The 24095-nt window shown below is 35.8% G+C and overlaps 1 protein-coding gene across 1 annotated transcript in view; it reads right to left on the bottom strand.

The window, feature by feature from the left end:
* ADGRA3 (adhesion G protein-coupled receptor A3) overlaps window positions 1-24095 on the bottom strand; it is a 60096-nt gene that overhangs the window by 16152 nt on the left and 19849 nt on the right. Inside the window, exons 3-10 of the mRNA XM_032984518.2 lie at window positions 19004-19075; window positions 17609-17680; window positions 16639-16710; window positions 14935-15095; window positions 12912-13125; window positions 11782-11946; window positions 4911-5112; window positions 1590-1739 (exon numbers count right to left, since the gene is read on the bottom strand). Of these exons, the coding sequence (XP_032840409.2) occupies window positions 1590-1739; window positions 4911-5112; window positions 11782-11946; window positions 12912-13125; window positions 14935-15095; window positions 16639-16710; window positions 17609-17680; window positions 19004-19075 (1108 nt within the window). The remainder of the gene's footprint in view (window positions 1-1589; window positions 1740-4910; window positions 5113-11781; window positions 11947-12911; window positions 13126-14934; window positions 15096-16638; window positions 16711-17608; window positions 17681-19003; window positions 19076-24095) is intronic.

Raw genomic sequence — 24095 nt, 5'->3', positions numbered from 1 at the left:
AAGATAAATTTAAGGTGCTTATTATGACTTATTACTACTTGAAAACTAGTAATATGTTTTACACATCAACAAATGGTGGTTTTACAAGAAGTTATCAGTATTGAGAACCTGAAGTCACAGGACTCATGTTTCGCACTTTTAGAAAATATTACACATTATTCTTTTCCCTGCTTATCAAGGTACACACAACTTTTTCCTACTGCATTCTATCTCCAGACCATCTGCTAAGAACTTTCTGAACATTTGTCTTCAGTTTTTCTTCTTCTGACATGAAAAAGCTCTTAAATTAAGCTTTTTATAATTTATGGTATTTATTTTTCACAATAGCCACTGTAACAAACTGAAGAACCAGCAGTAATATGGTATCAAGAAAATAATATGGTGTCAAGAAAAATTTTGTAGAGTAATACCCTAATAAGAAATAAGTCTTATTAATAGCTACTAAAATTAAATTAAATTGCACTCCTTGAATATATCAGCAAATCAAAGGCTGACTTCAAATCAAACCAATTAAGATTAAAAAATACATGGTCTAAGACCAAAACTACCTAGGACTTTAACTTAGATTTATTCATATAATCTGTTACCTTCAAACACAGCAAAAGCCAGATTGTGCCACTCTACAGACAATAAATCATAGCTGAGAAAAGAATATCCTTATAACAATTCATGCAGCAATCTAAAACATGTTTATATTTTCAACTGGGTAGAAAAACTAGACATTTAATGAACTGGCTTGTATAATTCCAAAATATACACCAAGAAAAAAAAAAAAACCTCCAAACTGACTGTAAAAAGGAGATTTAGCCTGAAGATTCTCCAAGGAGTTCTGCAAAGAATTTACAACCAGCATTTATGGTTTGCTGAGGTTGGATGGAGAAATTTTTTTTTGTTTGTTTTGTTTTATTTTTTTTTTTTTTGTGCAAGTTTAAAATTGAGGCATTGTGGTCTCCAACTTCTCAACATGCACTGTACAGTGAGCTCAATATAACCTCTGTTCAGCAGTGAAACAGAGAGTTCCTACCCACTGGTGGGACTATTCAACCACTCACATTTTTCTCCCCAACAATGAGTGTTCTCTAAGATTTTTTTTATTGTCTTGTCTTATATCCTGCAAGATAAAGGAAAACTGAAAACCTTAGAGACTCAGCTCAATACTGAATAAAGACAGCCTACCATGGTGGGAGGGGAGAAGATAAGTCTTGTTTTATTCATTATTGAGAGGATCTCTGAGGCTTTCATTATTTGTCTTTTTAGATAAGAACATACCAATGAAAACCTGTGTGACCCACTCCATATTAAATAAAAACAGACTTACTGTACCTATCATCTCCCTGCTCCAGTGCTGACCAGAGGTGTTACTCACATTACAGGTCCAGTGAATGCTGGATCATCTCAGCGCGAATGCAAAGTCTGTGACCATGGGTCAGCAACTTCAGGGACCTACTAAACAAACAAAAACATGGAATAGAATCTGATAATCCACTAACTCAGTGCCTGCATCTAACGTTGAGAAGGTTTCACTGCTCAGAATACTTAAGGACAAACACTTTGATTATCTTCAAAGTGATGGCAAATTATCCAGTTACCTCTTTATATTTTTCAGCAAATCTTCCAAATTTCTCTATCATTTCAGCCACAAAAATAACATCCATCTTATCAGAAAAATTTGCTGCTTCAACAGTGTAAGCCAAGAGCTGTCTTGCTGTTGCCACTGCATTAGTAAGGTTGAGGGGCATCTAGGAAGAGAAGAAACATAAGCATTTTGGAGAAGTGAAAATTAAGTACAAGATAGAGGAAATGCTTCAGCAATTAGCAAATAAACCTCTTCCCAGAGGATAGTAATCCCCACAGGGATCACACTGCTTTAAGTAGCCAGGGACTACCACCTCATATGTTTGCAAAAGCATTTCCTACAAGACAGAGAACCAGCATTGTACCTGTAGCAAGAAATCAGGTTTTGTCCTAGAAGGGAGAGGGGGTGTTGCACCAAGAAAAGGAAAAAAAAAAAAAAAAAAAAAAAGACAGTATTCTCAAATGTCTATTTTCTTTTGCACCAGAGCCTAGGCATGACAACATAAAGCTCCTAAAATATGGCATTTTTTAGCAAGAGAAGCCAAAAGAAATTCAAACACACCACTGCTATAGCATTCACTCTTGATTCTGTAATTAGAGAAAGAATTTGGAATGAAACACACACAAAACACCCACCAAGATAGATCCTCGCTATGACAAAGCTCATGATTTCATTCCTGAAACAAGCACCATGCCAGAAAATTCTTCACTAAATAGTACAAAACATGAACATGCCTGAGCTAGCAGGGACCAAAAATGGGAAATTTCACATAGTACAATGGAACACTGTGCAAATGTTACCAGCTCATGTTCACAGTCTGTTTATCCATGATAATCCAAACGACAAGACATCCTGTCTCCATTTTTTGGTCTACAGATACCCAGTCTGCCCTACTCAATTTGTAATGTACCACATAAGCACACCTATATATTTGTCCCTGCTGGTCTTAGCACTTGTACATAGATTTAAATGTAATTAATGGAAGATTATTTTTTTCCAAAACATTAAGTCATGCATTTAAAGTGTAAATAAAGTTCAAAGTCATAACGCACACTGAACAAAGTCAACTTGCAAATTCTGATATTCTGTATAGTTTCTTTGAACTTTTTCTTTAAACATTAATTTCTTTTCACCTAAAACCATACCTGTACGATACATAAACAAGAACAATGGAATGCAAATGTTCTTGTATAAATGTTACAAAGGTTTCACTCCATATGTAGTCAGACCTCTACTTAAATTGCTTGGCAGAGTTCTGATGTTCAAGATGGCTCAACTACCTCTGTGTTGAAAGGCTCTAAAGATGCTTATAATGTTATTACATTTATTATTAGTCTCAAATGGACAATAAATTTCTGTGAAGAATATTGCTAAAAAGATTTCTAGACCTTCTACACATAAAGAGGAAGGCTCTAATGAGTAAAAACAACTCCTAAAACCAAAACATGCCACTTCTCCCTTTAAAAAAATTAAATCAAAACCTGTATTTCAGTGTAACATACCTGTGTGCATGTATTTTTAAGCAGATAATAGGAAGTTATCTACTTCACACACGGAAAATATACTTCTGCTTTTCTGAAGATACCAATCTGACCTGCACACTTAAAACTTCCTAACACAAAGTTGGCAACGTTCTTCCACAATCAAATAAACGTTGACTAACCAAAAGCAATTATAACAGGAGGAAGTAAGCTAGGCTCTTGAGCAGTTGCAACTCTAATGCTGGGCTACAGTACACAGGCAGCAGCAGCACTGAGTTGTTACAGGCCTTGCAGGAAGATGTGAGTTCCCAAATGAGGAAAAAGTAAACCAGTACCATCAAAGCTCTCAATAAGCAAATACTCCACCTTGCTGTGTCCTACAAAGGGACAACAAAGGGATCCCCAGCATCATCTCCCACCTGCTAACCCGTCATTAAGTACCACCACACCCCATTTCAGCCCTCAAACATGTTTCTTGTGACCAAGCCATAGCATGCACCTCTAGTGCTAGGAATATAAAGCAGGAGAGCACAAACAGTTATGTCACCGCCTAAATTTAACGTGGACTAGAACAGGCAGTCCTTTCCCTTTCTCTCTCTCCCACACTTTCCCATCTTTCTTACATCACTGGTCTTCAGGGAACCAGAGCAGGAAGTTGAAATGCTATGTCTGCATTAGTAACTGAACACAGAGGGAGCAAGTCAGCAACAACCCATCTATACAATATACAGTTCAATGCTTTTGCCTCAGACTAGATTTAGCCCAAGCCACTGGACATCAAGCCTTCACTAGATGTATAAATCAGAGACATCCAAAGGGCAAATACCAGTTTAGATCCCAATTGTCCCAGTCAAAGGCTACAGTGCTTCGAACACACAATGTGAAGTGTTCTCTAAAAGAACATGAGCTCACACACTGAAACACTCCAAACACACGCAACATGCAGTTCTCCTACCCTGAGGGCAGACAAGCACCACAGCCCATGTTAAGTATGGGCAATGCTAGTGACATCATCAACTCAAGTGGCATAGCTGTATTATTACAAAAAACACCAGAGAACCCCACCAGACCTAAAAACCAAATCTCCATAGCTTCACCTGTTGCATTGATTGATGCTAGTGATATGACAGTACGCCCTGGAAAACATCAAAAACATCAACCTTAAACGAGAAGTTCAAAGCTTTATCAAGTATTTTACAATACAGTGCCTACCCATACTAGGTTGGGTACATCACTGCAGAATGGTGTTTGGGAAAGTGGGTGTTAACTAGAGATAAGTCTCAAAAGGAGTTTGGAGCTGAAAAATTTTGTTTCATAAATACGTTTAAAATGGAGAATAGCCTCTTGTGTCCTGGTGTGTACTACCAGATTAGAGAATCCTAGTTACTACTCATTACTTTCACTAGTTAACTTTCATTGGCCACACTGAGTCTAACAGAGCTTTACAGCAACTGAGGCAGTGCAGGGTTTGACTGTTCTCTGTTATTATAATAAAAATAGCTGTTCTTCATTACATCTCCAGTCTGTCTTGTTTCTTTATAGCATGTGGGCAGGACAGGGCATCAAGTGGACAAAAACAACCATGACAGGTACCATTCTCTTATGCTTTACACAAGTACACCAAAGAATAAAATTTTCCTTGCGCTTTCAAACTCGGGGCACTCAAAAGATATTAAACCAAACACTTAACATAAACCTACAAGTTCCAGTGTTGTACTCAGAGGCATGTGTTCATCGTAATTCACCTAGACCACCAGTATTGCCAGATTAAAAAAAAAATAAATATGGAAAAACAGACTCTTGAGTTTTTATTTTCATTAAAGAATGTGATTTTATAGAAATTCACAAATTACCTGATTGAACATATAAAGAACTCGAGTTACATCATTTGCATATTGGCACCTGGAGTAATCCTCTTCTGCCCAGTACCCTCCCCTATCACATCTGCGCCAGGCTCTTCTCTCATCTTGTGAGTTGCCAGGATATATCCCACTGCCAACAGAATAACGTGTACACAGCAGGTATGCTGTGATGCCTGCCAATGTTCTGGGCCACCTGGGGAGTCAAAAGCAAAAAAAAAAAATTAGACAAATTTATATGACAAGTAAATAAAAGGATTAAGCACTACAACAGGAAATAAAGAGACACTCAAACCTAAGCATCTCTAAACTATTTAAAGGGCCACCTTGGCTCTCCTTCAGTATGTTCAAGCTGTTCATATTTGTGTACTATTAAGAAAATGAGTACTAATGCTAGCATGCTTTTTTTGAATTCTTTCACGAGGCTGCAGGTGGATAGGAAAAGGTGCTTATAAAATTACTAAAAAGTTTATGATTTTTTTATAAAATGCCTTGCCTACCTTCATAAAAAAAAAAATCTGTATTAACACAACAAGAACAGCTAAATACTGACCTGCAAGCTTTCTACTTGTCCTGTTCACATGCATCAAAGTAACTTTCAAATAACTGCATTCGTATCAATAATAAACTGCACATATGAACGGAAGACTACATTTATAGTAATTAAGAAACAGTAGCAGTACTACAACTGCTTTGACCGATTTTGCAACCAAACTTATTACCAAATAGAAATTAATGGGAAAAGAGAGTGTTCATAATCTTAAGAAAGTAGAAAGGAATTCCTTTAAAGGTATGTGGATCTAAGTAGGTTTTAAGAAAACAATTAACATTCTCTCAACTTTCTCCTCTGTAATTTTATTGCATATTTTATCCGTATAAACATAGACACAGATAAAAATGTAATAAAGAATAAATAAATAGAGAAAATTAAATTGCAATATACCTTCAGTGCACTGATTGTTCACGAGATCAGAACTGATTTAAAGGAAACATAAGAATAGAAGGAAACCATGCTTGAATTAAGCTGCAATGCTGAGAAGAGAGGAGGACAGGGACAAGGAATGCCAGCCAGTCTGCCAGCCCCTGATTCTTGCCCTCTCCCCTGTTACGATATACATAAGAAGCATCTTATTACTCAGAATGCTAATACTTTTTAAAAGCAAAAAGTATACACACCTAAGTTTCAGAATGCACAGTATCTCAAATCCAACAACCCAACATACAAGGATTAACTAAAACTGAGAGCAAGAGAGAGCTTCATTTGATCATCTCAGGCTTTCTGTACCATAATCAAGTCAAGCTCCCTGAACAGCCTTAAGAACTAACATACTTTTTCTCAGTTTTAAGTATCTCAAAGGGCCTTGCAGGGGATAGCTGTCTCCACAAATTGAAAATGGTCAAACAAAAAAATCTGTTAGATTACACTATGATTGAAAATTTGCTTCTATATCTAGACTGCATTTCAGTATAGCTATTTAGTCACTACTGTGATCTAAATTAAGAGATGCTCATAACATACCTATATTTGAAAAAAAAAAAAGAATTCTGTGTTTGCAGGAGGATGGAGTAAACACCTTGAAGAATGTTCCATTTCATTAAATTAACATTTAAGTAACATTGCCAAAGAAGAGAAACTGAACAAGTCAGTATCATCTGCCTTCTTTATTCACCAGTTAAGTAATTCCACTTACTCAAGATGCCGGGATTTAGCACAGTTCTTTCTCAAAGAGTAACGCCAGGGATGGACCAAGGCAAAAGGCTACACTTTTCAATTATATTAAATTATGCAAGAGATTAAACTTTGGGGTATGCTGAAAATCTTCTCTCCCTCAAATTCCTAATTATTCCTAATCAACTCCAACAGAACAATTTCTGCATACTCAATAACAGGAAGACTGACTCTTACTTCAGGCCATTTTGGCAAAGATTACTTTGAGTTGCTTGCTGCCCAAACCTAAGATAGCTGCTGGTGGCATCCTTAAAATGCACCGGTTATGTCAACAACCATAAAAGAATTCAAAGTCAGTAAGGAATCTAATGGAAAAACTCAACAATAATTACAACAAACCAAAATAGAAAATGAAGGCTTAAAATTTACTATCTTTTATACAACAGCTTTGGCATTACAAATCAGTTCTCCATATTGTAGTGACATAATTTAGTTAAGAAATGGAGACTTATTATTATGACCCTCACCACAGTATATGAATACTAGAAGAGACAGAAGATTATGTGGGTATCGTAGCAGAGATTCACCCAGCCTAGCAAATATGCATAAACTTACATTCAGAGCTTCAGCAGGCACTTCAAGACATTAACAAAAGTGCCACCATTCGTCCTCTACCAGAAAGGAAAACTTATACCAGAATTGGTGGCAATGGAGGTGGTTAAAAGAAGGAAAAAAAGTTAAAAAAAAAATAGCACAGTTTTTAAATGCCAAGAATTATATACAGGTATTTTAAAGAATGTAAGTTAATTCAAAGAACAGATATAGATTCTGCAATACTAATGTAAATTCTTTACCTTTTCTCCCATACTGACGAAAACCCAGCAGAAAGGACAAAAACCTTTCCTATAAAAATCACAACCACCTTTGTGAATTGCTGCAATCCCAGTAGTGACCTTAGTGCAACATTACGTGTCTGGCCAACTCTGATCATGAACAGAACAAGTTATGGATCTGCTGGGAATGGAAGGGATGAGGGGATACAATACCTGAAAACTTAGATAAGACTCTGAAATTTCTGTGTGGACAAATTAAAATAAAGTCCAATCAACACAGACTGGAAAAACAAGTACAAACATGAACTATTTCTATTCTCCAACTTCTTGTAGATACATACTGAGCCTTCAGAGAATGAAGCCGCAAGGAAAACAGGCAGATGAGGACAACTCATAAATCAACTGGCACAGCTGCTGGAAGACATGCAGGCCCACAAATACCTTGCATAATACACCCAAACCTCAGCTTCCAAAATGCAGAGTCAGGTTTCCAGAAACACTGACACTGGAGTGCCAAAATATCATTTCCAAAACAATTGTATCAACACTGAATTTTTTGTATTAAGTTTCCACATCAAGGATGCCATTTTGAAAGGGATATCTGTCTCTGTCTTCACAGACATTTTTCTAAAAATCGTATTTTTCCAAAGCATTTTAACTTAAAGTGTGGTCAGCTCAGTTTTGACTGAAAGTATCGCCTTACAGACTGAGTGCCACATGGACTTCATATAATTTAAACTCTGTGGTCCTGACAGATGTTGTATGACAACCTCCAAGACAAATATTTTCACAGAAAAACAGCATATGCCATTCCTTTCCTCACTATTCACACCTAGTGCTAAAGAATTAGAAAAAGAGAAACCAGAATAAAACAGTAGGACTTAAGTGAAAACAAAGTTTTTCAGAAGAGCTTTAATTATGATATTTTTAAACAAGTATAATTTCTAAGCTATATATATCTTCTGGAACTTCTGTAGCCACCAAATGGAAAAAAGTGAAAGTTTCAGTCTCTAACACTACTCCAAAGGTTATTAGATTATCACAAGATTACTTGCCTTCTCTCCATGTTATTCGGTCTACTTCCCCTATTTTTATAATCCATCTCTTTCCCTTTTGTTACTGTCCTTTTATTCCTACTGCATTTACTTTTCATTCGTCTCCCTACAAAGCATTTTATCATCTTTTACCATGACCTTCTCAAACAATACTAGCAATGCCAGACAGCCATATAGTCAGTGCTACCTTGCTAACAAATTTAGGTATCTACAGAAACATTTTACTAGTGAAACTAATATATTATTCATCTAATGATTTAGGAAGCTTTCCACTAGCCTAGCGATAAAAGGTGGGCAATTTAAAACTCCCAGCTTTCTGCCATAATCTCATATATACAAAAACAACACAAATGTGCAGTGTCACTAAGAGAAGCACTTCATGGGGAACAGCATCCCTTATTGTCTTTCCTCTCCCACTCACAATACCCCTTGTAAGGGTACAAGTTTCTTTGCAGCCCAGCAGTAAATGAGATAGGGGAACTGATTTCAGACATTCCCTTATTCCCTGTTTTTGCTAAGTGAATGTTAACCTGGACCATTCTCAGTCATGAACTGTTTCCTCCCAAAACCTGTATGAGATCAGCTGATGAGGCACTCTCCACTTTCCATGGAGCCAGAGAGGACATCCCTCCAGCAGGCTCAAAAGTTGACTAATGACTTGAAATTCTCATCATGCAAAGGCCACAGAAATTTGGCTGCATTCTTAATTTCTTGTGAGCCTAAACTTGAATATCTTTCACAGTTTCCCCAACTGCTAGCAGGAGTGCAAATCTGGACTGTATTAACACTCTTATTTCATCGCTGTTTATAATTGGGTGCTCAAAATTTATCACATATACATGCAAGTAGACAGCTGTGAGGGAAAAGATGGTTCATTTACATTTAAGTACTGTAATTTCATTTCAGGAAAAAAAAGCCAGACCATGAGATTATAAAAGAATCCTTTCCTTCATGCATATTAATTCTGTTTTGAAAGCATTCATTTCTTTAAACCAATACTAACTTTCAGTTACAATGAGTTGTCATATCATTATTTCATTAGCTTACAGGTAGTCTAATAATTTTTTATTACATCTTAGCAATCCGCTAAATTCAGCATGACAATTACAGTTTTAAGATTAATTATACCCAGTGAGTAACAGTTTTCAAAAAGATAATTTTTATATTGAAGAAAGAATTCTACCAACTACCAGCATAAAGTTACTCTAAATACAACAGTGGAAGGATTTATCGAAGCAGAAGCATTAGGCTGCATTTTACCATGCAAACTGTATTTTCAATTTACTCATAGATTGTAACATATTCAGGAATATTATCTGAGTAAAACTTAAAAGAATATATAAATTAATAATAATTAAAAAAAAAGATTCCATGATGAAGACAGTTTTTGCCTAATCTTTATAAACTCATGCTAAGCTACTATTACAGAGCCAAAGACATTGAAGACAAACATCCTCCTTCACTACACTTTCTGTCCCATCTCTGAAGGGATAAAAATCTAGATGCCAGTTTTGAAACAGCTTCCCAAGCTAAAATGACTAACCAGTTCCAACTAAAAAACTATAAAATCAAATTCACCTAGGATCATTTACAGCCATCTGCTCAGAACCATTTTCTCACTAGTCAAAGCCTTATTTCCATATGGTCTCAAAGGTGAAAAATTACTCTTTATTATTACTCTACCTAAACTACAAATGGAAGCCTGTTATAGTAAAACCAGACATAGTGAACTTTTTGATAAGCTGAACATTTCCTGAAATCTTATTTCTTTCTACTGAATTCCAGAGGGGGTAAATCCTATTACACTGAACAGTCACTGAACAGCACAGGTTAATTTAATGGAAAACACTTTGAAATAAGCCTTTACCATCTGTTTTCACCTCTAATGGCAAATCAAAGAAGAACGATTCACACTTGTATCATAAAAAAAAAAAATGCATAAGTGATTTAAATAGATGTGTTCTTTGATGAATACAGCTTGCATCTGTCTGACTTTCTTCACCTTTTATCTTAAGCAGGAAGTTCTCATTTTCTAGTGTAATGCTCATTCCTGCAGTTGAAACCACCAGTGTAAAAAGAGGATATGTACAAAGTTTCTTATACAAGTACTTCCTTGCAACACGAAAGTGAAGCTCTTCAGTAGTTCCAAATTGCCTCTGTGCAGCAGGTTATCTTAACACTACTTCCCTTACTAACAGTTCCTCTTACTCAGTTACCCTTTTCAAATCGTCCAACTGATAAATGCAAAACTCAGACCAAATGCTCTCAGCAAGGACTCTACCCAAGTTTTCTGTTTTTTCAGGGGGCCTTCTGCACTTGAAAGCTTGTCTTTTCTCCCTCCACCAAACTACGCCCCAGCAACATGCTTTAGCTTACTTTTAATTTCTTAAAATAGAAGATTTATGGTCTTAGATTAGCTTTACAAAAAGATGATTTTAAAGAACTCTGATACGCGCACAGGGAAAGGAAGACAAGTTTATAAATGTAGAAGGATCAAGCAGAAGATCAACACAGCCAAGCAGCATAAGAAAAGTGAAAATAAATGAGTAGGTAAAAGCTGTTATTACAACATTAAGAAACGCTACAAACCGTAGTGAAAACATATACTATGACATACACTAATTCTCAGTAGGAGCTACTGCAGGGAGGTACAACACAGAGTAGTTATAAAGGGAATTACCTTACATATAGAGAATCTATACAGAAGCTATCTGTTACAACTGGCACCTCCAGGAGTAACGTGTTGTTACAGTGACCAGCAGCAGAAAGATCAGAAAAGGGAAAACAGGTGAAGAGGTAAGAACAAGAGATAAAATACTCTGCAATACCCAACACAATGGAACATCAGAGCTACCACTACAGTCCCAAAAATCATTAAAAAGGAAGCATCATTCATATTATTTATGCTAATACAGGGGGAAAAAATATATATATATTTCTTATATAGTGACTTTTCCTATGGGAGCAGGAGGGTTTCAAAAAACAGATGATAATCTGGTAGAAGCCCCCCGTCAATAGGTAGCCCACCTCTAACTTACAGATCAGTTAAAAAGTTTTACTCTATTCCAAGAATTTCATGTATGTTTATCAAATATCATAGATTACTTCCCATCTCACCCAATGATGTGAGTCAACAAGCAAAGTTTAACGTTTCATGGTAGAGTTGTGTGCATTTAACACATACTAATTTAGAACACGCTATTTACGAACAAATATCCACATAGGTGACTTTAACACATAATACTTTATTTAAAAACAACATTAAATGGACTTTTCTTTTCTCTGAAAAAAAATATGAGGTTACCAACCTGAAATCCCCTTTATTGTTCACAACCCTTTCTGGAGGGCAGTACTGCGCAGAACTTTCTAACACCACAATGTCTACTGTCCTTGTGTTATTCCCACGTCTGGTTTGTACGTGGCAACCCCAGTTTCCTGTGGAGCCAGCCTGAATGTTTGAGATTGTCAATGCACTGGGAATATAAAATAAACAAATAAAACCCAAGTCTTGAAATAAAATTTATATAAGCTTTTACCAAAAGGTGAATAAAGTACAGAAAGACAATAGAAGAAACAACCACTTACATACAACTCAGTGATTTTACAAAACCAGAGCTATCTATGACTCAATGTATTGTAATTAACAGGGAAATACTTACTATTCTTCTAGCCCTCAATTTTGTCAAGGTAGGAAAGAAAAAGAACAGCCACGGGAAAAAGTTCCTTGACTCCAGAAAGAAATAAGAAGTCCAAATTCCCCAAGTGTTATCATTGCTCTTCAACACAAAATTTTTATAGTTGTTCCAGAAAGGCTAAACTAAAATAACTTCCCAAATGAATCATTTGTGATGAAGTTAGAAGCTCTAATTTACTAATACAATTCCAGGATATATAACCACTCTGTAGATGATGAATGAGTCAAAAATTTGCTGCAGGCAGAATAAGATATATTTATAGATCTTTACTGGAGAACTTCAACACTACCAACTGTGGTATGCTCAAAAGGAAGAGGAAAGAACTCATGAGTAGTTGACTTAAAAATGCCTTGTTTTCATACTTTTGATGTTCCAAGAGAACAAATGTATCCTACCACAAACATGTTTTACATAAACTGCATTGGGTAATCCTTGGAGATAATTAAAACCCAACTGCAACAGTCCTGGGCAGCCTGCTGTAGCTACTCCTGTTTTAAGCAGGCGGGTTTGACTAATCAAATCTCTAAACCTCCCTCCTCAAACCTGATAGTCAGCAACAGTGACCAAAGCCAGGTAATTTAAGAGATGTGTGAAGTTACAGGCTACTTCCCTGCTTGGGATGTTTCTGTCTTCACATGTTCCCTCAGTGAGGATATGAGAAGGCTTTACTGGTTATGGAAACAGTCACTAAATCAGAGCAGAAAATAAGGAGTGGGAAATATATTTTCTCTTTATAGATTCACCTTGCAATCAGTGAGCAGTTATGAATCATGTTTTTTTCAACAAAAATACCCTGGGACTCATCAGTTTCCACTATCTTTCCATCCTGATACCACAAGACTTGCATATCCTGGTCAATATACGAAGCCATACATTGGAAAGGTAGACTATCTCCTTCAAAGACAACCTGACGGTGAGATGGAGTCATATAGAAAGATGGTAATTCAAGCGGTGGTTCTAGAATTCAAAAAATAGAAGCACAATTAATAGCAAGAATCTGTTACATAAGAACTACATTTGATGCATAAGATTAAAAAATACAAATTCTCATCATATTATTTTTCAAAATGTGTATTCCTTTAATGTCATACATTTAAAAAAAAAAAAAAATCTTTTGCTTGTCCACATCCAAAAGAGTGAAAAATATAGACTTGAATGAAAAATATATTTATGTATGTTACTTCTTCACAATTTCTCACTACTAAGATTTCAAAAATCACAAATACATGTTTTATTATTTTGACAGATGAAATAACCCTAATACAGCAAAGAAGTTAAGCAAGTTTGTCCTGGTTTCATCACAACAAGTAGGCTACTCAACAACAGAATCACCATGTAGGAAACTAAGTCAAAATGAAGACCTTTTAACTAGAGAAATTTGGGCTTGGAAGAATTTGCACATTCGAAGTCAGATAGCTAGAATTCTTGTGAAATTGAGGAAGAAATCCCTGAAAAACATGGATTAACAGGAAAAAGGAGTTTATCTCCAGAGAGTGATACCCATCCATAGTTTTTACAAACATCCACAATCACTGATTTTTTTATTATTTATTTCCAAAAGGAAACAAAACAATCACAACTACAGATCAGCCTTTGAAAAAGAATCACTACTACCACTTGTATTGAGTTTGTGCAGCAAGGTTTTGGTAGCAGGGGTGGCTTCTGTGAGAAGCTACTAGAAGCTTCCCTCATGTCTGACAGAGCCAGTGCCAGCCGGCTCCAAGACAAACTTATTACTGGCCAAAGCTGAGCCTATCAGCAACTGTGGTAATACCTCTGTGATAAACGTGTTTAAGAAAGGGTGGAAAAAACCCGTGCAAGAGCAACTGCAGCCAAAGAGAGGAGTGAGAATATGTGGGAGAAACAACTGTGCAGACACTGAGGCCAATGAAGGAGTGGGAGGAGGTGCTGCAGGCACCGGAGCAGAGATTCCCCTGCAGCCTGTGGTGAAGACCATGGTGAGGCAGGCTGTCTATCTGAAGCCCGTGGAGGTTAATGGTGGAACAGATGTCCACCTGCAGCCCATGGAGGACCCCACACTGGAGCTGGGGGATGTGCCCGAAGGAGGCTGTGACCACGTGGGAAGCCCACACTGCAGCAGGCTCCTGGCAGGACCTGTGGACCCGTAGAGAGAGGAACCCACGCTGGACCAGGTTTGCTGGCAGGACTTGTGACCCTGCGGTGGACCCACACTGGAGCAGTTTGTGGAAGACTATCTCCCATGGGAGAGATCCCATGCTGGAGCAGTGGAAGAGTATAAGGAGTTCTCTCCCTAAGGAGGAAGGAGCAGCAGAAATAACAGGTGACGAACTGACCGCAACCCTCGTTCTCCATTCCCCAGTGCCACTATGGGGGGAGGAGGTAGAGAAAATGAGGAGTAAAGTTAAGCCCAGGAAGGAGGGAGGGGTGGGGAGAAGATGTTTTTAAGATTTGGTTTTATTTCTCATTATCCCACTCTGATTTGATTGATATAAATTAATTTCACCAAGTTGAGTCTGTTTTACCCATGACAGTAATTGGTGAGTGATCTCTCCCTGCCTTTATCTCAACCCACAAGCCTTTCATTACATTTTCTCTCCCCCATCCAGTTGAGGAGGGGAGTGACAGAGCAGTTTCTATAGCCACCTGACATCCAACCAGAGTCAACCCACCACACCAATACCACACAGGTGCTGAATTTCAGGGAAACAAAGTGAAAAAGTCTGTTCACCAATATTTACAGAATATGGAATGCATTAGAAAACGTCAGTTGTCAGGAGTGCTTACCACACGTTAGAAGCTCCTGCTTAACACCAGTCACCGTCTGCGACTGAAGTGACTTGGGATAGGCACATTTAGTTTCACGTACAGTTATATTTCTTTCTTTTAACCACTGATGCATCCACAGTATGTTGCAATCACAAAGAAGATAATCAGTCTGAAACTCTCTGCAACACAAAACAGGTATTCATAGTGACAAAATGCAACACTCAAAGGTCTGAAAGCCTGGCATCAACAGCTGCGCAACACCTCTCCATCATAGACAACAAGCAGTCAAGCCTCAGAACACAGCAGAGTTGCCTACCACTACATACTGGAAGATACTTTAATCCTCTGCAAGCTGTGGTCTGAGAACCGAAGGACACATTCCCCGAGAAAAGGAATCCTCTCCATAAATATGAGGAACATCTAATACCTGTGCATGAAGTTTCTAATAATTTCCTTCATGAAGGGAGTGCGCATTATTTAAGTGAGCAATAACAAGGAATTGCTAGAATATGCATCAACATAACTTAAGAATATACTTCATTGCTTCATTTTAGCAATTAAATACTTTAACAGAAATATAAAAATAGCTTCTCACCTATTTCTCTTTTCAGAACAACCCTTCACACAATTTGAATGATAGTTTTATTCTGGTTTATATGAAAGCCATAAGGCTTTTAATTGATTTCATAAAGTCTTCTGTGTATAATTTAATATTTTCTACTAAAGACATACCAAATCACCCCACAGGTGTTTGCTGTAGTCAGCTAAATTAAAAGGGAACATAAATATTTTACCTGTTTAGAAACAGTTAAAAGTTATCAAAATGTATTGCTGTGTCTATACTGTTTCTTACCTCTAGTGAAAACACTTTTTTTTTTCCTTTTTGCAAATATCTAGAGGATAACACAACAACACAGGCAGAACACTTCAAACACTAAATCAACATTCCTGTGAAACTCCATTTACTCTTTGTTCACAGGAATTCCTCCAGACACACACATTTTTAATAGCAACCATTATATCCAGGCTCTCTTGTCAGAGCTGTGATATTCTTGGACAGCAACCTTTATGTACACAATTAAAATAACAGGAATAACAACTTAAGAATGATTAAAATAAGCTGGAGGAGGAAAAGAAACATTGGCCTTTATAAACAAGAAATTAACTTGGTGTCAAAGCCAGAAGTCAGAGCTTTTGAGAACATCTAAGTACAGTAAGCCAACTGTCACAACTACCAGGGAAAAACGCAAGCTAATCATCAGCACTGATAATTTTTTTCATTTACTTTCTTCCTTACACAAGTTTACAACTCTCATTATAGGAGAGAAAAATAACATGAGGCAGAGATGTACCCACTGTTACATGAAACAAAACTATACTGTTCTTCAAGGACTAAGATCTTGTTAAAAAAGGTGTAAAATGCTATTTAATATAAAGTAATAAATGACATATACAGAATAATACTTTCAGAAGTCCAGATGCCAGTATAACTTTGTTCTCTCAGAACTATCTAACAAATACAAAGCATCTTTTCAAGGAAGTTATATAAATATCCAAATATCTATACATATATTCCCTATGTGCTTATTTAGATAAAGAAACCAGTTATGAAGTTTAAAAGTAAAAATGCAAAACTGTAGTACAAGCAAGTGTATATAAAATGGTTTTTAATAAGAACACAAATGATCATGCAAATTAAGATTATATGCAATAAGTACTTACAGAGACTTTAGTGAACCAAGATGGTCAAATGTTCCCTGTGTAAGCGTAGAAAACAGATTTCCAGAAAGGTTCCTAAGAAATTAAAGTATCATGATTTTAATTCATGCTCATGTAACTGACATTTGAAATTTAAAAAAAATCCCTCTTCAACACGTTACTTTAAAACCTACAAGATACTATTATTACACTTTGTCATAGTTCATAAAACTGTAAGAATAATAATCATGTCTGATAGCCTAGCAAAAAAATCCCTACATAAACTGTTTCCCAATACTTTTTTTTTAGCTGAAGAATTTTGAGATTGGTAACAAGGATTGAAAGCAAATGCTTTTTATTTAAAGCAACAACTAGCACATGCTGAGCATACACATCAAGAAGTTTAAAATTAACTTTGTTGTTCACAATGAATTGATGTGTTATATTAACATGCTGTAAGAAGCATGTTTGATCTAGCAGAATATTTTTTTTAAATATTATACATCCCACTTTCTATATATCACTGAAAACACTGCATAAGAAGCTAGCAACCAGAGCAAAGAATCATTCCATAATCTTGTACGTTATTTTCTTAAAGTAACTGAAGAGTTACAAAATGTGAAAGAAAGTCATTAAAACACAACCACACTGATACCATGGTAGGAGGCACAGAGATTAAAAGATTCTATACCCCTGAAATGTTTTTCTAGGGCAAATATTTTGTATTTGTCAGCTACTTCCACACCCCTTCCCAAGAAATTTGAAAATGGTTGCAAAGCAGACAGAGCACTGAGCAGTTGGCTTTGGTTGATCCCAACACCGTTACTTCTTTCAAGCTTGCTACTGAGTAACAAGCCACAATCATAGCCACACAGTATGTCTTTCAAATGGACACTTAAAACAAACTCCCCCCATTGAAACAAAGAATATTAACTTACATAAAACTAAAACTTAAGATACACAAGTGAAATTATATACAACAAATTATACTTACAATCTAATAAGATTTACAAGTCCTCTAAATATATCTGCATTCAGGCAGCCTATTCTGTTATTAGTTAAGTCTCTATACATAGGAGAAAGCAAAAAATCAGAATAAACTCTTTTATTTCCAAGTGACATACAGCCTGTAAACAGAAGTATTTCAACTACAACTCATGAATAACAGATTGCACCATATATACATTTAGTATTTTCCAGCAAAACCCCAAAGTTACTGTTGTATGGGTGTACACACATGCACAGACAGTCTTTATTCCATTTCTAAAGTAAAAATGGCTTGCATATATACAGTTAAATGAGCCTAGCCCTACCAGTAAATTCCTTCAAACAGGCTTGGCTTACATCACTACAAAATAAATTTTAATATTTGTACATGATATTCATCACATGCACTATATCACCTAATGTTTCAACATACCAGAGACACCCATACTAGTGCATTTACTGTATATAAATAGGACCACTTCTATATTTATACTTTACATAAATATTTAAATATGACATATTTTACAACGTAGGTCTTGAATGAAATTGCCAAAAATTCTTATAGGAATAAAAACTAAGCTTGCAAGTTGTAATGGTCCATAATCTGTCCTTCAGCATTATTTTAAAGGCTTTCAAAGTGCAATTATCAAGAAAATTTCCTTTTAAGTGAGCCAGATCATTTGACCAGTGACAATGAACATATATACTGCAAAAATATAAGAAGGAAAGGTGTATACTGACTAAGGGCTGGGGTGCAGGGGGAGGAGGGTGGCAGGTGAAATCACTAAGACTTAAAAGCTGTCCCAGATATTTCAAAATCTGAAGGGTGTTTTAAAAAAAGATCTCACTCTTCAAGTTTCATCTGGGACATTATATTTTTACAGCCAAGGTATAAATCTCCCAAAAAAATGTGTTAATGGGAACGTTGGCACAACCTTCAATAAAGCAGCATTAACAGAGCTGTAACTTCAGTCTAGTATTAATAGCAAGGGACTGTGTTCCACTATGACCTTTAGGAAAAAAAAAAAAATCATGAGAAGTTTAACATTTAACAAAGCAAGACTTGATGGCATCAAGGCTCTGAAAGAACATTCAACCAGCGGTGTTTCAAGTCACCAAAATACAAAAAGGGAAGAATAATACAAGAGACTGTCAGTAAGAACAAGTGAGACTGCCAAGCCACAAGCAGTGGATGTTCTTCAGTCATAAGACTGACAGCAGACTTTGTTTTATATATACATATACATGTGTGTGTGCGTATAAATTTAGACAGCATATACATATTCAACTTTTGGTACATAATAGCTTTGCTGGCTAAATTTCCAGTACCTCAGACTTACTCTACTCTCAGGGGTTTTTTTGTTTGTTTTGTTTAAACTGATTATCTAGATATACTACTTACAGTCTTTTCAGAGATGAAAGCCCCAGAAAAGCTCCTGGATCTATAGTACTAATAAGGTTGTTCTTAAGGTCCCTGTGGAGAAAAACAAAGACATTGCATTTACCACAAACTACCCTCTAAAACAGATATACATGCATGAATATACACTTGTCTCAACTTGTTTGAAAACTGACCAGAAAACCCATACAGCACACTCCTAATTTCTCACAGTATCTTTCAAAATCTGAAAAATCTGTATTTTAACTAGAAAGAAGAATATAAACAGCATGTGTATTCCTTTAAACATTCTATCAGTTCCTATCACATGAATGGGTAGAGAGTTAAAGATACTTTGCCACAGTGTCTATATAGATTACAGCTGCTCAGGGTGTAACATTTGCTCACTACACAGTGCAATACTGTTTAGCAACATTGTCTTCTTCAACCTACCCAATTTTAAATATTTTAGGAGTGCCCCACATCTACCAAAAGAAGCCAAACAAGATCCTAAAAATACCCCAAAGACACAACATTGAAAGCTTCCACCAACATTACTGGCAGAAAAGCAAAGCCCTGTGAGAATCCCAAATAAAGCTGTTGAAAAAACTCAAGAGCACAGATTTTTGAATCTTAAATTTCCAGAATAGGAGATTATAAGGAGAAATTTAAAGTAACTATGTCATTAATCTGCTTTATTAATTGTACAAGTGATATAGGAGTTTCAACTCCTAACTCCAGATGTTTTGGAGATACAGCTTAATTTGAAAGGTCATAGAAAGCACCTGCCAGCATCCACACAATTTTGAACAAACTTTATCACTGCTTGAATGCTAAAATTATTTCTACCTCCTTATTCATCCACTATTTTTACTATATTACTATCTGAAACTTTGCAGGCACTTACTACTACAAGAAAAAAATCTCTCATTCCTTCGTAATGTGTGAACATTTTGAATTTGAAAAGAAAATCGGGAATTTCAATTAAAAGCAATGTTTTAGTAAGCAAGAATATGTGAAACATCTCCTAAATCTACCACAACATTAATAATTTTGCCTGAAAGAGCAAACAGCAAATTTTGCCTGTACAAGAGGATTACATCTACCATCACACAGATATGTATGAGCAAAAATATAAATTCAATCAAAGATTTCACAATAGCATTTTCTGCAGCAAGATTAACAATTCATTGTAAAACAGTGTCACAGCACATGGACCATGCTTCAACGCTGTCCCTAATAAACATTTTAAATACTTGAAATATTCTAAATTTACCTTGCAGTACAATATATTAATTTTCAGTAAAACTGACATATATACACTTCTCTTATCTCAACTTTATTTTCTCATCCTGTATGGTGGTAATGCCTGCCAACTACTTCCAAAGCAGTACCAGAAGCCTGAAGCCCTGTAATATTTCTAAGCCTCTTTCAGCACGTTTATAAACCCAGTACCAAGATCATGATAAATCTGAGAATACTACATGTTATTCATCACTTATTTACCATCAGTCTTTGGGACAGGGAAGAAAAATTATATTTACTGTTCATATTTTAAGTTTCAGTTTAAAAATACGTAACTCCCACTTAAAATTTTACTGTGGAAAAACACTCAGACAGAAAACACTTGACAACATGCCTTGGAAATCCACTGGTCTAGATTATCAGCTATGTTTAATTTCATTACTTAAACTCAAAGCATACTCCCTGTTACACCTCCTTCTTAAATCCCTTGCTTCAGACAAAAAAAAACCCAAAACAATATAGTTTTAAAATTAAAAGCAAGAGTTTTACTATTTCCACAATCTGTTTATATATTTTTTCAGACTGGTTGATAAAAACTGAGTAGCCTTTTCTTTATATAATTTTTTTGCCTTTTTTCCCCTTCCCTTAGCAGGTCTTAATACCAGTTCCAGAAGAATAATTACACTGGAGTTAATAATTTCTTTTTAAAAAGAAATGCCAACAATTTTCATGTTTTCAAAAAACCTATTCAATGTATATTCTGTATTTTGTAAATAACATAGCAAAGCATTAATGAACCACCATACTAAAGTAATTTTTTAAAAATATTCTGAAGTGTTAGCGTTTTCTCAACCTGTAACTGCAACAGTTCAATGAGTCTGTGGTTTTTTCCCCGCCTCCCAGTGGCAGTCATCAGTAAGCACCAGCTATGTATTCAGCTATCAAAAAGTATTAGCAGACAAAAACTGTGAAATAAGAGGTAGTTAAACATCTCAAAATTAACACAGTGCTGACATGTCTGGCAGCTCTTCAGAAACAGTGAAAGATGTTGATACACAGGCTGGTACAACTGCCAGGACTCCGGGACCTAGGACAGTTTCTAAACAAAGAAATGACTAACAGTTGTGGTTAAACCAACAGACTGATAGGATTCTCACATAAAAGGGAGCTCAGGGAGACAATCTCATTAGAAAGTTGTGTTTGGCTTTCAAGTTTTTGTTGTTTTAACACATAAAGACATTTATACAAACTACTGATTTTTAGCAACAGGAATCTATTCATCTCAGCTGCTGATTTTAATATTTTTTCTTTGGCAAAGCTCAACCAACAGGATATAGTTATAGGTATTTCTTTGTCCAAATAAAAGAAAATCTGTCCAAAAAAATCTATTAGAAGGGGGTTTCAGTTAGGGCAATGTTACAACTTCCCCAAGCTCTAGCTTATTCGTACATCTTTCATTTTACAGTAACTACATCTTCCATCTAGCAATTAAAAATACTGTAACAAAAAAAATCCACAAGCCAGGCAGTACAGCACTCTTACACTGAGAACCTATAAAAAAAAAAAAATTCTCTTAAATCAAAACACCACCACAGGTGAGGATGCCTCTGTATTTATCAGGGAAGGTGACTACCTGAGATTAAGATTGTAGAAAAATTTAGGTTTTAAGGGATGTGTTGAGGTTCTGTAGTCTGGCTCAAAGCACAAATGAATCAGATCAACTGCTCCGTTTGTTATGTCTAGTGAAGTTCTGAAAACCTCAAAGTATGCAGATTTTATCATCTCATCACCCAACATTAAGTGTTTAACCATTCTCATTATAAAGAATTTTCTTATGTCCAGTTGGAACAGCCCTTTTTCAAATCCATGATTACGTCAGCAAATAACAAGTTACCAACAAGTAAAAATATTTTTAAGAGCCTGACAAGTGCCCCTAATGTTATCTTGTTAAGATAAGAAAAATATCGTAATGAAAGAATACTTAAATGTAACTATGGTTTGCCACGTGAAAAACAAAATCCTTTCATTAGAATTTATAATGCAATGTTTCAGTGGCCAGTTGCCTATGACTTAGAAGTGCACATACACGTACTTAAAAATTACTTATGTCCGAATACATATTACTTATAATTTACTGCTTTCTGTCTCAGCACAATGAAAATTGTCTTAATTATTTCTAAAGCATCCTGCAGGCACAAACAAACAATGCATATATATATACATACACACACACACATATTGATATGTATACATTATTTAGCTCTCTCAACTACCACTGCATAAACTATATTTTCTTCCTGAACAGAACCTGAAAAAAAGTCAGACACAAAACACATTAGCTACCATGGACTCTTACTATATGAAATGCCTTTACAAAAAGGAAAATGGGGGAAAGAAATTATAATATAGGCTAAACATTACATAAAGTCAGCCTATCCCTTCCACAGCTCTATGGAGTGTAGATTTTAAAGCAGGTAGATCCAATAAATGCTTATGACTGAGTAAACAACTTCTGTGTTTCCTCACCACTTGCTGTGTATGATTGAAATTCTACCCTACATATACATAGGCTTTCTCCCTAAAATATAGCAGGCTATATTTATTTTGAGTTTTCACCACCAGTTTACCAAATATTTATGGTACTACCAAAACTGTTGACAACTGAAAGCCCAATACTTTATTGCATGTGGGTCTCATGCAGAATTCTGCTCTCAGGTCAACACACTCAAGTTGTACGTGAGAATCAAGTGCTACTGGAGCTGTTTCACCAGATTCAAGTAGCTCTCTCCGGGAAAGGAGAATGGCTCAAACCTATCACTGATTTCAATGATATTGAAGTAATACAAGAATAGAAAGCAACTGGAGAGTCCAGGTTCGTAAGGAACCACAAATGAGGAGACAACTGACAGTTCTAAGAGTTGGACATTTTCCAAATGGAAATTTAAAAAACTGTTACTGAAAATTATCTCTTGATATTTTGAAAAGTTCTTATATATGCTTTTGACACCCTCTTGCATCTAATCAACAGCAACTTAGATCACCTTGTTTTGTGGTTTTGCTTACCCCATCATCACCTATGACCCACACTGATAAACTACAATACTAAAAATTTCTTCAAGATGTAATACAAAAATGTTTTTAAAAAATACGCTTGATACTACCACACTTCTGAAAACTAAACAAAAGCAAGAACCTAGACTAGAAAATCTTTTTGCTTCCTTCAAATAATTTCTATACTTCCAACAGTTTAAAATACTCCAAAGCATTCAATTTCACATTACAGATTATTCAGCAGAGACTAAAAACACATTTCCCCCCCTTAATCACTCATCTTTCAGAAATTACCCAAGAAGCAGGTGAGGATGGGGAAAATAAATATTTTGTTAGCCTAACACTCAGTCTTCTCCTGAAAGAGCCATGGCTATCAAAAAGATGGAGCTTCCACAACTAAAGTTAGAGCAGAAAATAAGTTCCAGAATATTCATAAAACCACTTCTCCGTTCAGTAATACTGAAACAAGAAACTGAGACTTTGACTTTGCAATCACTTTTAAAGACTTCAAAAAAAAAAGTTCAGGTCCCACCACTATGAGAACTCGAGTCCCTCTTCTCATGTGCTCTGCTGCATTATCACAAGAATTTAAATCAAATTGTTACTGTCTGGAGAAGTATGAGATGCTCCTATTTTAATTTAAGGCATCCATATATCTGTAGATTGATGCTGTAAAAACGGGAGAAGAAAATGAGAATGTCTGCAAATAACACTCCCTTCACACTGCGTATTTTCCCTTTTCAAAGGTATATTAGTACATCCTAAAAATACATCGGTAAACCCCAGTCATTATTTACAGTTCAATAAATATCAAACCCTT

The sequence above is a fragment of the Tyto alba genome, unplaced genomic scaffold (assembly GCF_018691265.1).
Source record: "Tyto alba isolate M040663 unplaced genomic scaffold, T.alba_DEE_v4.0 Super-Scaffold_6, whole genome shotgun sequence".
In the NCBI taxonomy this organism is placed as follows: Eukaryota; Metazoa; Chordata; class Aves; order Strigiformes; family Tytonidae; genus Tyto; species Tyto alba.
This window is presented reverse-complemented; position numbering and strand designations above follow the sequence as displayed.